At 37.4% G+C, this 14,884-nt stretch overlaps 1 protein-coding gene across 1 annotated transcript in view; it reads left to right on the top strand.

Annotated features, from left to right (window-relative positions):
* MOCOS (molybdenum cofactor sulfurase) overlaps window positions 1–14,884 on the top strand; it is a 442,257-nt gene that overhangs the window by 47,155 nt on the left and 380,218 nt on the right. Inside the window, exons 2-3 of the mRNA XM_075828507.1 lie at window positions 2,004–2,093; window positions 5,336–5,402. Coding sequence (XP_075684622.1) covers window positions 2,004–2,093; window positions 5,336–5,402 — 157 coding nt within the window. The remainder of the gene's footprint in view (window positions 1–2,003; window positions 2,094–5,335; window positions 5,403–14,884) is intronic.

The raw sequence follows: 14,884 nt of genomic DNA, 5'->3' as shown, positions 1-14,884 counted from the left end.
GTGAAGCACAGCATGCCGTGTGAAGTGGTGATTATTTGCATTGAACTAAAAGTGTGTGTAAATAACACATCAATTGATGCTAATTCACTTTCACTCAGTTTTCTATGTTTTTTAGTCCGATTAAAGTTGAAATGTAAAAACTCTCATTATATGATAGAATAATTACATACGATCTATGTTCGTAGCTGCAAGACTAGCAACGTGAGCATAGCACATTCAGTAATAGATATACTTATATGCAGGCTACCACTATGCTGTACTTGTAACTGCTAGAGTGAATTGAATAGCATGCAATTAATCTATATATGCTGACCACAGGGTGACTTCAATTGAAATAACACTAGGGATCTCTAATTAAGAGCGGAGCTTTGGTTCGTATACTGCCTCAGGCACTTATATTTAGAAACAAGAGAGTCTGGGAAGATTTTCTGCAGTTTTTGTTTGATAAAAAAAGAAGCTACATATAAAATGCATGTTTATGAAATATAAAAAAAAATAAAAAAAATCAATAGCTGCTTGTATTATACAATTCAATAAAATGGTATTTCATTTGTCATCTACTCACGAACACCTTGATAGTAGTAACTCCTTTATGCCTCATGCACACGAGCGCGTGCGCCGGCCGAGTCCCGTCAGTGATCCGTGGAAAGATAGAACATGTCCTATCTTTCCTCTGATTGGAGAATCGGGTCAGATTTCACAGACCTGATTCACCCGCTAAAGTGAAGACAATCGGGTGCCACTCGGATGCTGTTAAAAACGGCCGGATTGGCACATTGGTTGTGTGCAAGAGGATTTTCAAAAGGAAATACCTGAAAACCCTTTTATTTATCTATGTGTTTTTTATGCTCTGTAGCCCTGTGGCTTTACTAAAGTGTATGTGATGCGTGAGTTCCATTTAGAGGAGCTGTGACGTAATCAGTAATCGAAATAATTTTTTTTGTCAGCAAACAATCCACTTGTAGGTGTAAATTTATGGTCCTCTAAGCCTGTATTAAACTTCAACAAAATGAGGGCCTGTTCACATCTGCATTGGTATTTCTGTTGTATTTCTCCATCAGAAAACACTGGAAGCGCTGGTTCTGTTATGCGATGGACACCACCGGCAGCCGACGGAACCCATTGACTTTAACGGGTTCCATCGGGGTGTCCATGGTTTTAGCAGAAACAATAGCGCAGCATGCTGCACTATTGTTTCCAGTATTTTCAGCCAGATCTGCGACGGAGGCCCTTAAAGGAGCCTCCAACACAGATGTGAACTGTAATATATCATTCTTTAGTTATATCATTGTGTACTGTTGTCTTAATTTATTTGTTATTGTTTGACACTGACGTGGATCATAATTGCTAAGTTCATGTTCCAACTGCCGTTGTTAGATTATGGACATTATCTTGATCACGATTTAGACAATTTAGACACACATCAATGGCCAAAAGCATTGTCATATGGACAAGTTCGCAGAGTCACTTGTTGTTTGCAGTCTCAATGTAATATATCCCATAGAACTTTAATATTGTTCTTTTTGAACTTCTTCAATGGGGACAACTACTTTTCTTATGTACGGTTAGGCTAAAATCACACAAGAGTAGACATATTCGTTTTTTCTTTATAATTTTCCTATCATCTGGATCCACTCCTGTGTTTGTATAAAAAAAAACAAAAAACTGCATGTATGATTCCAGCCTTCGACTTTATAGAGGTAATAGCGGGAGTAGTTTGACTGGTGGATCCAGTGTTTCTATGTTCATTACACAGATGACCCCTTGATTTTGATGTCACTTCTTTCTAAATGCTTTGGGACACTTCCTCCACTCATAACAGCTAAGTGTCAGGGATCATTGTGAGGAGTAACCGGTATTCCCGGGTTAATTAAAGAAGCTAACCCTTTTTAATAAAAAGTAAAATTGTACTAGTAGTAATACCTATGAAAATAAATTGAAACCTTGTCTTTATAATATCCAAGTCACTGTTTTTTAAAATAATTTTTTGTCTTTTTTTTCAGATGTAACGTACCTCGATCACATTGGTACTACACTATTTCCTAAAAGTCTTCTTCAATCGTTTATGGCTGATTTGTCCGAAAATGTTTATGGTAAGGGGATAAGTATTTTTTTTCCAATATCATCAGAGCACTGCGATGGTTTTTTAAATAAGTTCCCTTTAATGTTTTTCTGTAGCGTTTTCTTTAATGAGCACTGATTAATGTAAATGTAATTTGCAGCCGAGCTATAATAGCTTTCCTGACATAAGTCTGAAGATTTATAGGGATACATTTCAGAACATCTGCTTTTTAATTGAAAGGATTCTACAGTGTGAATGCTATCTTGTAACCTCTACGTAGTCATAAGAATTGTCCTTTGAAACATGATCATTTACAGTCTGAAATATGGAATTTCATTATATACGTTCACAACACACTTTAAGTACTGTATTTAATTAAGGCATTTTAATATGTACACTCCAGACTGAACATAAAGGACCGTCTCTTGAGTTTATCACTTTTCAAGGTATACATTGTCTTTGGAACTTCTACATTGAATATATATACAATACAGGCATTCCTTCTTATCTGAATAAATGGATGGTGGTTAAGATACTTTGTCAAATTAAACAGTAATCCAATGAAAAGAATATAGCGTAAACCGAATTTCTGTTTTGCATCCCCTAATAATTTAAGAGCAGAATTTATATATATTATGTTCTAAATATCAGCATAGGGTTTCATATTATTTCCTTTTTATACATTACATTTCCATGAGCTATTTGTAACACCAGTTGTGAATTCAACACAGACACTCGGCGATCTTATCGCCGGGTGTCAGTGCGATGAGAGGGAGCTCCCTCCCTCTCTCCAAAACAACTCATATTCGGCGCACGCTATTGAGCACCGCATCTGAGGGGTTAAACGCGTGAGATCGATACTTATATTGATCTCACACGTTCGAGCAGGGATGCCCCAAGCTCTCAGCTACATCTGGCAGCTGAGAGCAGGGAGATTTGACAGCTCCCTGCTCTGTTTACTTATCCTGATGCAGCGCCGTAAAAAGGCTTACGCATCAGAATAAAGCCCACTAGTGGCCACCGTGAAAAGGCGTATTGGCGGTCACTAATGGGATAAACACCAGAAATGTCCTGAGGTATGGAAACCATGGTGTACTTTGCATTTCACTTTGAATCCCACGGCACTCTACGCTCCTCCACTGACCGTCTCCAGGTACTTATGCGATGTTAGGTTGCATCTTTGCACCTTGTGATGTTTAGATGACTTGTGCAACTTTCCTTCTCTATCTCACCTATATGACCATTATGTATGATGTACTACTTGAACTGCTGCTTTTGGACCTGTTACTTGCTGTACCTTGAATGTTTTATGCTATGTTATGTGCTCAATAAAACAAGTTAAAAAAACTATTTTATAAATCTATCATTTTAGTTTATCTCTACGTACCCTTTGCAAATAGCAAATCTATAGCACTGAAATAGTGAGATTTTAGCATGTCGATTAAAAGAGGTGAAGGAAGCACAGCTCTGGAGTAGGACTTTGCTGAGTAGTGTATCGTTTGGTTGAGGAGGGAAGATAACTTAGTGATCTCTGGCAAAGGAATGGAACAGTGGTGCAAATCACTGCATAGCAGGGGCCAGGAGTGCCTCAGTGTAGGGGAAAGCTAAGAAAGAGAAACAGCACTAAACCAGTGCTGCATCCCCTTCAATCTTAGGATTGGGGGGGGGGTGGTCCAGCAGTTAGATCCCTCTTGATCACAAAGCGATGGCATATCCTCGTGATATGCCATCACATTTTGTGGAATAAATAACCCTTTAGGGGATCCAAGTTCCCAATTTTACAACAAGGCCTCACTTAAACTCGGGAATCAGACGATTAATACATTGGATTTCTCTTCAATTTATAGAGGGTTAATTAAAAAAATTTTTATTGCTGACCTTGGAGCCTTCTCTCCATAATCACTCCCAAGTGGTGTTAGATAGGAGAAGGATTTGGGCCATATAGGAGATATCCAATGACATTTCTTTTAATCCTTTCTATATGGTTTCCCTGTGGTCTATTATTAATAGGCTCCATTTGTTCCCTATACGTCTACACATAATGGAGGTTAAAAATTATTCTAAGTGCCCAAAATAGCAAGAAAATATTGCTAATTGGATTCACTTGCTCTGGGTTGTCCCAAGCAATTTCAATACTGGCAGGAGGTAGAATACTTAGAAAGTGCTTTTTTTTTTTTTTATTACATTGATCCAACTATTTGTATTCGGGGTTAAAAGACATAACTGAAAGATTCAACATACAGTATACTGGTAGTTTTTGTTAATGATGATGGCATTTTTTTTTTTTTATTATAATGGTGAATGTCTCCGGAGGTTCCAATATTAAATATATAAGGAAGATGAGCCTTCGAATTGATTATTTTTGAAAAAGTATTTTATCTGAGAAATACTTACATATTCACCCAGGAGCAGCTGGTTCAACATAAGAATCTTTACTGTATTAATAAAGGGTTTTCTATTTGGTCTAGAGGGGATTGTTGAAGGGGGAGGGTCAGTGTAATAAAGATCAATATAAATGTTTTTATTTAAATTAAATAAAGGGGTTAATGTAAATAGATCTTAAAAAGAAACACAAAGCACACATACTGCATCATCCAATGGGTTTAAGAGGGGTCGTAGTGCAGTTGGTTATGCTAACCTGGATGCATTGTGCTAGAAGCACATCGTCCTGAAGCGTTTAACGTTGTCGCCGAGCTGCAGCCTGAAATCCGTTCAGGGAACGCTTGAGTCTATCGGTATAGAAAATTGATAAAATTAGGAAATTTGGGTATTGTACCTGCCGATGACGAGACTGGTCCGGTTTTAAAAGCGTTGCTTTTAGACGGAATAAAACTGATGGATTTATAACTGTGTAATAATGATTCCATCTTTATTGGACATTTGTACATTTTATACATTTAAATATATTTTCAAACCCCAAATATGACTAACCGCACCAGCAGCAATATCCAAATTTTATCTTTTTTTAAATGGAAGCTGGCCTGGTAATCAGCTGATCACCACAGGTATGACTTCTCTAAGCTCTGGTGATCAGCCAGATTTATGTTTATTTATTTATTTTTAGTTAACCTGTTTTAATTGGGTGACTGCTTCGAACTACTGTAAGTGAACCACAATTAAACCTTCATTAGGAGATTGGTGGTAAAAATGTATTACATCGCTTTGTAATGTGGTAAACCCAGTTTGTGTTATTTCCTATTGAACTGGTTACTTATTAGAACAAAAAAGAAGTCCTAGAAATGCTAATATTACACACACATTTACATTTTTCAGGTAATCCTCACAGTAACAATTTAAGCAGCAGACTGACCCATGATACCATTGAACATGTTCGATACAGGTAAGATAATAGTAAATGAGCAATCATTGTACATTTTATCAAACGTACAAAGTGTATGCATGTTCTTCTAGCAAACCATCACAAGCACCTTCATAACCAATAGGTTTTCTTTGCTGCTTCATATCATTTTATCATTTGCGGAAAAAAATAGTGAACTGAATCTGAGGTAATTCAGTAAAAATAAAGAAAATTCCCCATTTCACTCTGCTATGGCTGGATACTATTTTTAGGACAGAAAAGTGCAGCTTGCAAAGCTTGTCTGATCTATCAAAAACCATATCCATATATCCATCCGTACATCATGGATTCATAATACGACCATGAGGTTTTATAGTGATGGCCTAATGATATTGTGCACTACCCTGAAAGTCTGAAAGCAGAATCAAGAACATTAACACTTTTGTAAGTCTGTACAACGAACTTTGTTTGAAGACCATGTACAAAGATTTGGAGACCTATATAAGTGCTTTCTATGGTACAGCAATACTTCCTTGGTCACAATGTTAGTCGTAGCCAGCAATCTATTTGCCATTTATCTTGTTAGAAGTCTGTAGGCGTTAATGAATTGCTGACACACAAATAGATCTGTAAAATTTGTTATATCTGTCGTTACACCTGATCTATGCAAAAATCATTCACCCATCTGAGCATAAGATGTTTAAGTTACACATATTAGTAGAACAGATCTAAACTTGGGATAATAAGATATCAATGTGTGTGTTCGATAATTATCAAGTTTATCCTAAAAATGTAGCTTTATTTAAAACATGGAGAAAGTAATATCAAACAAGCTTAGGAAACGTGTAGCTATATATATATATATATTTTAGGAATGTACAGTACATTGGGGCTGATCAATAATGTTAATAATGGAAGGATGTCAGTTACATGCCTCCCAACAGTTTTGGATCCAGCGGGACAGTAAAGGATGGCCCGCTGTCTTGGGAGGCCTGCGGCATGTCCCAGTTTCATCTGTATCTGCGTTCTCAGGACGCAGATACAGTTGAATTCAATGGTGGGGCAGGGAGATAACAGCTCCCTGCTCCACTATTCACTTTGTGACACCATACTGGAGATGTCTTGGCGCAGACAGACGCGATGCAGTGACGTCATTGCGCCTAGCTGTGCCAAGCCACACACAGTGAAGACCAGAGGAGCCCTGCGGAGGGATCTCCTCCATTCATTCTGTGAACGGTGCTAGGTTAGTATTTATTATATTATTTTACGAGGCACTATGGGGACATAATACTGTGTGGGAGGCACTATGAGGGCATTATACTGTGTGAGGAGGCACTGTGACGGCATTAAACTATGTGGGGAGGCACTTTGGGGGAATTATACTGTGTGTGGGAGCACGATGAGGGCATTATACTGAATGTGTGTGGCATGATATTGTGTGTGGGGGGGCACTATTAAGACAGGATACTGTATGGAGGCACTATGGGGGCATGATACTGTTTGCAGGCAATACAGGGGCATTATGCTGTGTGGGGGCACAAATGGAACGGAGAGTGCATGGTCAGGGATTTGGCTGGTTTAAAGACATGGCTTAGCATTAACAGAAATTGCCATGGAGCACTTCGCACAATGCAGGAGTTGTTACCCCGTTACGATTGCTAAAAGTTGGTAGGTATGCTATCATGACGGTAACATTTTCACTCCATGTTAATATTATTCTCAATATCAAATGCTTTATATTTCATTTACAGAGGTTTACATTAGTAAATGCCCATAATGCCCTGTTATTTTCTTGTCTGAAACCTAATATTCTGTTACCATTTTAATAGTCATTTTTATCTTCTATATGAATAACAGATGCAGGATAGCAATAACTAATGGCCATGTGGCTGGTCGCCACAGCTACTAGATAGCAATATACAGTTAATCTTAATACTTTGTGTGGTATGGGTCATATGCAGAAGTAATAGAAATGTACTTCATATTCATAGACAGTACTATATATGATGTAGTGCAACATGAATAGCAGCCAGATGTTTCAAGTGAATGTCCAGCACTGACCACCATCGTGACAAAGATAAATTAAGACATAAATCAGAACGGATTGTTTATTACCTTATTCTGTATCTACACAGTTTGAGACCTTCACTATTCATGATTTTTGCATTTTATATCATTTTAAGGCAGTCATCCTGTTATTATTTACTATGTGATTCATATAAATATGCCTGGCCACACTTCTCGCTGTAACTTAAGCCATATATAGTAAATTTGAAAGAATAATGTGGGAATTCATCAAAAATGTTTGCCTTAAACAAACACTCCACACAGTACGAGGTACTAATGAGAGAGAAAAATATCCAATATGATCATCATTATAATTGTCTCATGGGATACACTTGAAGTGATTACATATTTCATATTAACAGCAAACACTAAGTTCCTCCAATATGTTTTATTAAACTTTGTTATATAAGATTGTATAGCGTGCTTACTGTGATTATGGCATCTTATTATCTCTACTCATATAAGATGTTAAATTTTGAATATTTTCCCAGACATAGAATCTTGATGAGACATGGCTTTCATTAAACTGTATACTGACGCAAATAAGCGTCTATTCGAGATAGTCTATATGCTGTTTTTTATGCATTATTATTTAAAAATGACAGGAAAATAAATGTTCTCTTTATTTCTTAAAAAAATGTGACACTGTCGTGGCAAAAGCCACAGATGAACACAGACTTTTTGTAATCAACTTTAGTTCGAGCCCACAACTTGAAAATGGGTTGTCTTACTCACATGTCCAACAAAGTGAACTTTTTAAAGTCTCATTGTTCGGTTTTTTTCATATCTTTATATTTTTGTTCATATCAATAGATGTTTTCTTTTCGCTGTTTGTTATATTAACTTTTATCTTTAAGTTTATACATTAAAAGTGAACATTTATACAGGGTTATTGTGGCGGCACCCTTGTACATTTTTTTGACTGACAGGTTGCATTTAAAAGATCCGTCCTGTGAACTGTATCTGCATCCTCAGGACGTGGCTATAGTTGAATATAATGGCACTGGATTTGATTAAGATTGTCCCAGGGTATCAGTGAGTACCAGTGTAATAACTCACTGGTCCTCGTCAGGTCGTAGTGTGCGATAGGACACATGACGCCTTGTCTGGTCTGAGGTTTGATTTTAATTTTGGGGTCTGGTCTGGGGTCTGATTAATATTAGGAGTCTGTATTATTTAGAGGTATATTTATTATAATTTTTATGACAGGGAAAATTATTTCGGGGGAAGTCTTCTGTGTGACCTAGAAACTGTATCCAAAACTTTGCTTTCCATCATCAAGTAATATCTATAGATAGTTTTCTGCTAAGTCGGTGTACATATCTAAGCATGTCATGTGTTCTAAAAGTTGTCTTTGTTATACATATACAGTGCATTGTGAAACTATTCCCCACCCCCTTGGTGCTTTTCCTGTTTTGTTGCATTACAATCTTGAAATAAAATGGATTTTTGGGGGTTTGTACTATTTGATTTACACAACATGCCTTCCATTTTGATGGTGCATATTTTTTCAGGTCCATTACATAAAATCAAATTGAAAATCTTAATTCCAGTTTGTAGTATAACAAAACAGGAAAATCACCAAGGGGGTTTAATACTTTTGCAAGGTAATATATATATATATATATATATATATATATATACACTGTGTATATGTGTATGTTTGTATGCATATATATATATATATATATATATATAGTATATAAAAAAATATATATTTTTGGGAGAGTGGGGGACTAAGATATATGTCTTAGGATTTCTGACCCTGATTTTTTTTTACCCCTTAGTAATCGCCCATAAACATTTTGGCAGACATTAAGTCTACTTATGCCACAGTGATGTCTTTTCACGGCTCAATGTCATAAGCTTGGCCCCTACCGGCTAGTGCAGGTTTTGGGCTTTCTAAAGACAGGCTCTTACTCTAACGGTTGGGATTGAAGTTACCTTTGATTCTGCCCGTTTTACTTAAATGCCGTGGTCCCCATTGTGGTTTTACTGGGGCTCCCTCTGTCACCCCATGGCAGCCAGGGTCCTATTAAAGGCCCCAGGACTGTCTTCAGTGTATGCTTATTATAATGTATTAATAGATTATATTCTAATAGAATGTCTGCCAGTTTTTCACTGACAGGCATAATATACCGCAATACAGAAGTATTGTAGTGTATTATAAAAGCGATCAAATGATTGCATAAAAAAGTTACATAGTGGGACTAAGAAAGAAGTAAAAAAAAAGTGTTTAATCAAAGTCAATAATAAGTAAAAGAAAAATCCCAAGTAAAAAACAATTTAAAACCAACTGTTTTTTTAAAATGCTTTATAATGAAAAAACAATTATTTTTTTTAAAACACTACACATAATTGGTATTGCCGCATCCGTAACAACCCGACCTATAAAACAATTACGTTATTTAACCCACACTGTGAACACCATAAGAATTAACATTTTTAAAAAAGCCATAATTCCTGTTTTCTGTTTATCCCGCCTTCCAAAAATGCAATAAAAAGCCATCAAAAAGTCATATATATACCGCAAAAGAAAAGCCTTCATACAGCTACATTGGCGGAACAATAAAAAAGTTATGGCTCAAATACTTTTAAAAAAAACTTGTTTTTATTTTGCATAAGTTGTAAAACATTAAAAAAAACTATATAAATTTGGTAATGCCGCTGTCATAATGACAAACAGAATAAAGTTATTATGTTATTTGCACCACGTGGAAAATGGCAGAAATTTAACAAGCAAAGAAGAATGGCGAAATTTCAGTTGTTTTTTTTAATTAATAAAAGATAATCAATAAATAATTTATAACCCATAATGCTGCAATTCTAAAATACAACTTGTCCCGTGAAAAACAAACCCACACACGGCTATGTCTACAGAAAAAAAATAAATTATACTTTTTAAATGTGGCGAACAAAAAACAGAAAAAAAAAATCATTCTCTCATGAGTCCCAAACTAGGCTAATCACTAAAGAGTTAAGAACATAGAAAGGACCCTGGAACAAACAATTTATATTTAATCAGTATTATCAGTTATTTACTCAACCTTAACCCCTTCTCGCTCAGCGGCGTAATATTCCGCCGTGCTAACCAATACGTTTGCGCTCAGCGACGTAATATTACGTCCCGGGAGTAACGGCCATTTCGGCCGTCCTCCCGACACATGCAGGAGCTGTGACAGCTGCTGACCGATCGCTGTGTCCCCGCTGATTAACCCCTTAAAAGCCGTGTTCAATAGCGATCACGGCTTTTTAGGGGTTAAGCTACAATTGCCGGCCTGCTACACGATAGCGGCCAGCGATTGTAACTATGGCAACCGGACACCAAACGCATGTAGTGCAGTGTATTAGAATAGCGATCAGGGCCTCCTGCCCTCAAGTCCCCTAGTGGGACAAAGTAATAAAGTTAAAAATAAGAAAATAAAAGTAATAAAAGTAAAAATCCCCCCTTTTCCCTTATCAGTCCTTTATTATTAATAAAAATATATAAACAAACAAATAAACTATACATAATTGGTATCGCCGCGTCCGTAACGTCCTGAACTACAAAATTATTTCGTTATTTATCCCGCGTGGTGAACGCCGTAAAAGAAAATAATAATAAACCGTACCAGAATCACAATTGTTTGGTCACTTCACCTCCCAAAAAATGGAATAAAAAGAGATCAAAAAGTCGCATGTACCTAAAAATGGTGCTGATCGAAACTACACTTCGTTATGCAAAAAATAAGTCCACGCACGGCTTTCTTGATTGAAAAATAAAAAAGTTCTGGCTCTTAGAATAAGGTAATACAAAAAGTAAATGATATTTTACAAAAAGTATTTTATTGTGCAAACGCCATAAGACATAAAAAAACTATAAACATATGGTATCGCCGTAATCGTATCGCCCCGCAGGATAAAGTGAATGTCATTTATAGCGCACGGTGAACGCTGTAAAAAAAATAGAATAAAAAAACAATAATAGGATTGCTGTTTTTTAGTCACCACGCCACCTAAAAATAGAATAAAAACTGATCAAAAAGTCACATGCACCCCATGAAAACTGCAATGAATTCCTCAATGTGTCTAGTTTCCAAAATGGGGTCACTTTTGGGGTTTTCCACTGTTTTGGCACCACAAGACCTCTTCAAACCGAACATGGTGCGTAATAAAAAAGGAGCAAATACTAGAGAAATGGACCCCAATAGTTGGTGGGCACGTAGAGATCAATACAAAAGATGCCTGCCGGCAACAGAAGCCCTGTTTTCCAACTAACAATAATGAATAAAATAACAACGTTTTATTGTGCAATTATAGCAAAACACAGACTATATAGAAATTAAAAGAGTCAGGTCCAAGGCTGACGCCGATCAGCATAGTGCAATGTTGACAATTCTGTTAAGGGAATACAGAGTGCCAGCGGCCGCAAAGCTTGAGTTTGATTATTAGTAGTCAGCAAGGACTTGGATTTAAAATTTCAAAGAGAGCCCCCCCGACATGTTTCGCTACAGATGTAGCGTCTTCAGGGGTATCGGGGCTTAAATGGTACATGGGAGGGGTGGACTTGTCAGATCAAGTCCTGAAGCCCTATAGCGCCATGCGGTGTGGTATTAGAAGCTGGCCGTGCACATCATAACGATGGCTTTGTACAATGTGTACGTGCTACGTCGATGTAGAGGCCAGAGGGGAACTTTCCTGGAATTTCAAAAGGTGATTATCAAGAACCTAATCTTTAGGGACCAAGAAGGGGTGGCACCCAGTACTTCTGGAAGCGAGGCCACACGCATCATAGAAGGGCAACACTTTCCAGGAGAAGTTCCCCAAACTGGCAAGAAGTAAAAAAGTCAAAAGAGGTGCAAAGTCTGCTATAAGAGGGGGATAAGGGAGGACACAATATATCAATGTGACACGTGTCCCGAAAAACCAGAGCTCTGTATGAAAGAGTGTGTTAAAATTTATCATACATGCCTTGGTTTATAATTTACCCCAATTTTACTTACCCTGATGTACTCCGCACAGCTTATCCCCCTCGTCTTTCCCCTCTGGGCCCTGCTGTGTGCCCAGGCAGCTGATAACAGCCACATGGATGGTATTGCCATACCCAGGAGAACCCACATTACAGTTTATGGGGTGTATGTCTCCGGTCAAAATGCTCACTACACCTCTAGATGATTGCCTCAAGGGTGTAGTTTTTAAAATGGGGTCACTTCTTGGGGGTTTCAACTGTACTGGTACCTCAGGTGCTTCTGCATACATGACTTCGCTCCAGAAAATCCCCAGTAGGCCAAATGGTGGTCCTTTCGTTCTGAGCCCTCCCATGGGCCCAAACGGCAGTTTATCACCACAAGTGGGGTATTGCTGCACTCAGGACAAATTGCGCAACAGAATGGGGTATTTTATTTCTTGTGAAAATAAGACATTTTCAGCCAAAACAACATATTATTGGAAAAAAATTATTTTGTTTTAATTCCCAGCCCAATTCAAATAAGTTCTGTGAAAAAACTATGGGGTCAAAATGGTCACAAAACCCATAAATGAATTCCTTGAGGGGTGTCATTTCCAAAATGGGGTCACTTCTGGTGGGTTTTCATTGCTTTGATACCTCTGGTGCTCTGCAAATGCGACATGGCACCCGAAAACCAAACCAGCAAAATCTGCACTCCAAAGAACACACAGCGCTCCTTCCCTTCTGAGGCCTCCCATGGGCCCAAACGGCAGTTTATCGCCACAAACGGGGTATTGCTGCACTCAGGAAAAATTGGGCAACAAAATGGGGTATTTTGTTCCCTGTGAAAATAAGAAATTTTGATAAAAAATGACATCTTATTGGAAAAAATGAATTTTTTTTCATTTCACAGCCCAATCAAATAGGTGCTGTGAAAAAACTGTGCAGTCAAAATTGTAACAACAACCAAATTTTTTTATCCTTGAGGGGTGTAGTTTCCAAAACGGGGTGAATTCTGGTGGGTTTCCATTGCTTTGATACCTCTGGGGCAGTGCAAATGCGACATGGCACCCGAAAACCAATCCAGCAAAATCTGGACTCCAACAAACACATAGCGCTCCTTTCCTTCTGAGCCCTCCCTTGGGCCCAAATGACAGTTTATCACCACAAATGGGGTATTGCCGCACTAAGGACAAATTGGGCAACAAAATGGGGTATTTTGTTCCCTGTGAAAATAAGAAACTTTGATCACAAATGACATCTTATTGGAAAAAATGTCATTTTTTTTATTTCACAGCCCAATTCAAATAGGTGCTGTGAAAAAACTGTGCGGTGAAAATGGTAACAACAACCATAAATGAATTCCTTGAGGGGTGCAGTTTCCAAAATGGGGTCCTACTGTTTTGGCACCTCAACACCTCTTCAAACCTGGCATGCTGCCTAAAATATATTCTAATAAATAGGAGGCCTCAAAATGCTCTAGGTGCTTCTTTGCTTCTGGGGCTTGTGTTTTAGTCCACGAGCGCACTAGATACACATGTGGGACATTTCTAAAAACTGCAGAATCTGGACAATACATATTTAGTAGTATTTCTCTGGTAAAACCTTCTGTGTTACAGAAAAAAAAATTGAATAAAATTTAAATTCAGCAAGAAAAATTAAATTTGCAAATTTCACCTCTACTTTGCTTTAATTCCTGTGAAATGCCTGAAGGGTTAAAAAAAACTTTCTAAATGCTGTTTTTAATACTTTGAGGGGGTCTAGTTTTTAAAATTGGGTGTTTTATGGGGGTGTCTAATACATAGGCCCCTCAAAGCCACTTCAGAACTTTTCTTAAAAATATGAGAAATTGCTGTTTATGTTCTAAGCCTTGTAACGTCCAAGAAAAATAAAATAATGTTCAAAAAACAATGCTAATCTAAAGTAGACATATGGTAAATGTGAACTAGTAACTATTTTGGGTTGTATAACCGTCTGTTTTACAAGCAGATGCATTTAAATTCTGAAAAATGCTATTTTTTCAAAATTTTCTCTAAATTTTGCAATTTTTCACCAATAAACACTGAATATATCGACCAAATTTTACCACGAACATGAAGCCCAATGTGTCACGAAAAAACAATCTCAGAATCGCTTGGATAGGTTTAAGCATTCCGATGTTATTACCACATAAAGTGAAATATGTCAGATTTTAAAAATGGGCTCTGAGCCTTAAGGCCAAAACTAGGCTGCGTCCTTAAGGAGTTAATGAGCCAAGTTATTTGGAACACACAATTAAATACTTGATAATTATTACTGATCAGTCATATTTTTTATTTTTCCAAATTAGATCTGATATTTTTTGTTGTCTTATTTAAAGGGTGATTCTTATATCAAAAATGTATGGCATATCCACAGGATATGCCATAAATGTCTCATAGATGGGGTTTCAGCTCTGGGAGCCACACCTATATTGAGAACGGGGTCACCCATTCTTCTTTACTCTATTCTACAGCAAACTGCTGGGCTGTTTCCGCAACGCCATAAAGTA

Source organism: Rhinoderma darwinii, chromosome 5 (genome assembly GCF_050947455.1).
Source record: "Rhinoderma darwinii isolate aRhiDar2 chromosome 5, aRhiDar2.hap1, whole genome shotgun sequence".
In the NCBI taxonomy this organism is placed as follows: Eukaryota; Metazoa; Chordata; class Amphibia; order Anura; family Rhinodermatidae; genus Rhinoderma; species Rhinoderma darwinii.
The sequence above is the reverse complement of the archived record's forward strand: the minus strand, read 5'-3'. Positions and strand labels throughout refer to the sequence as shown.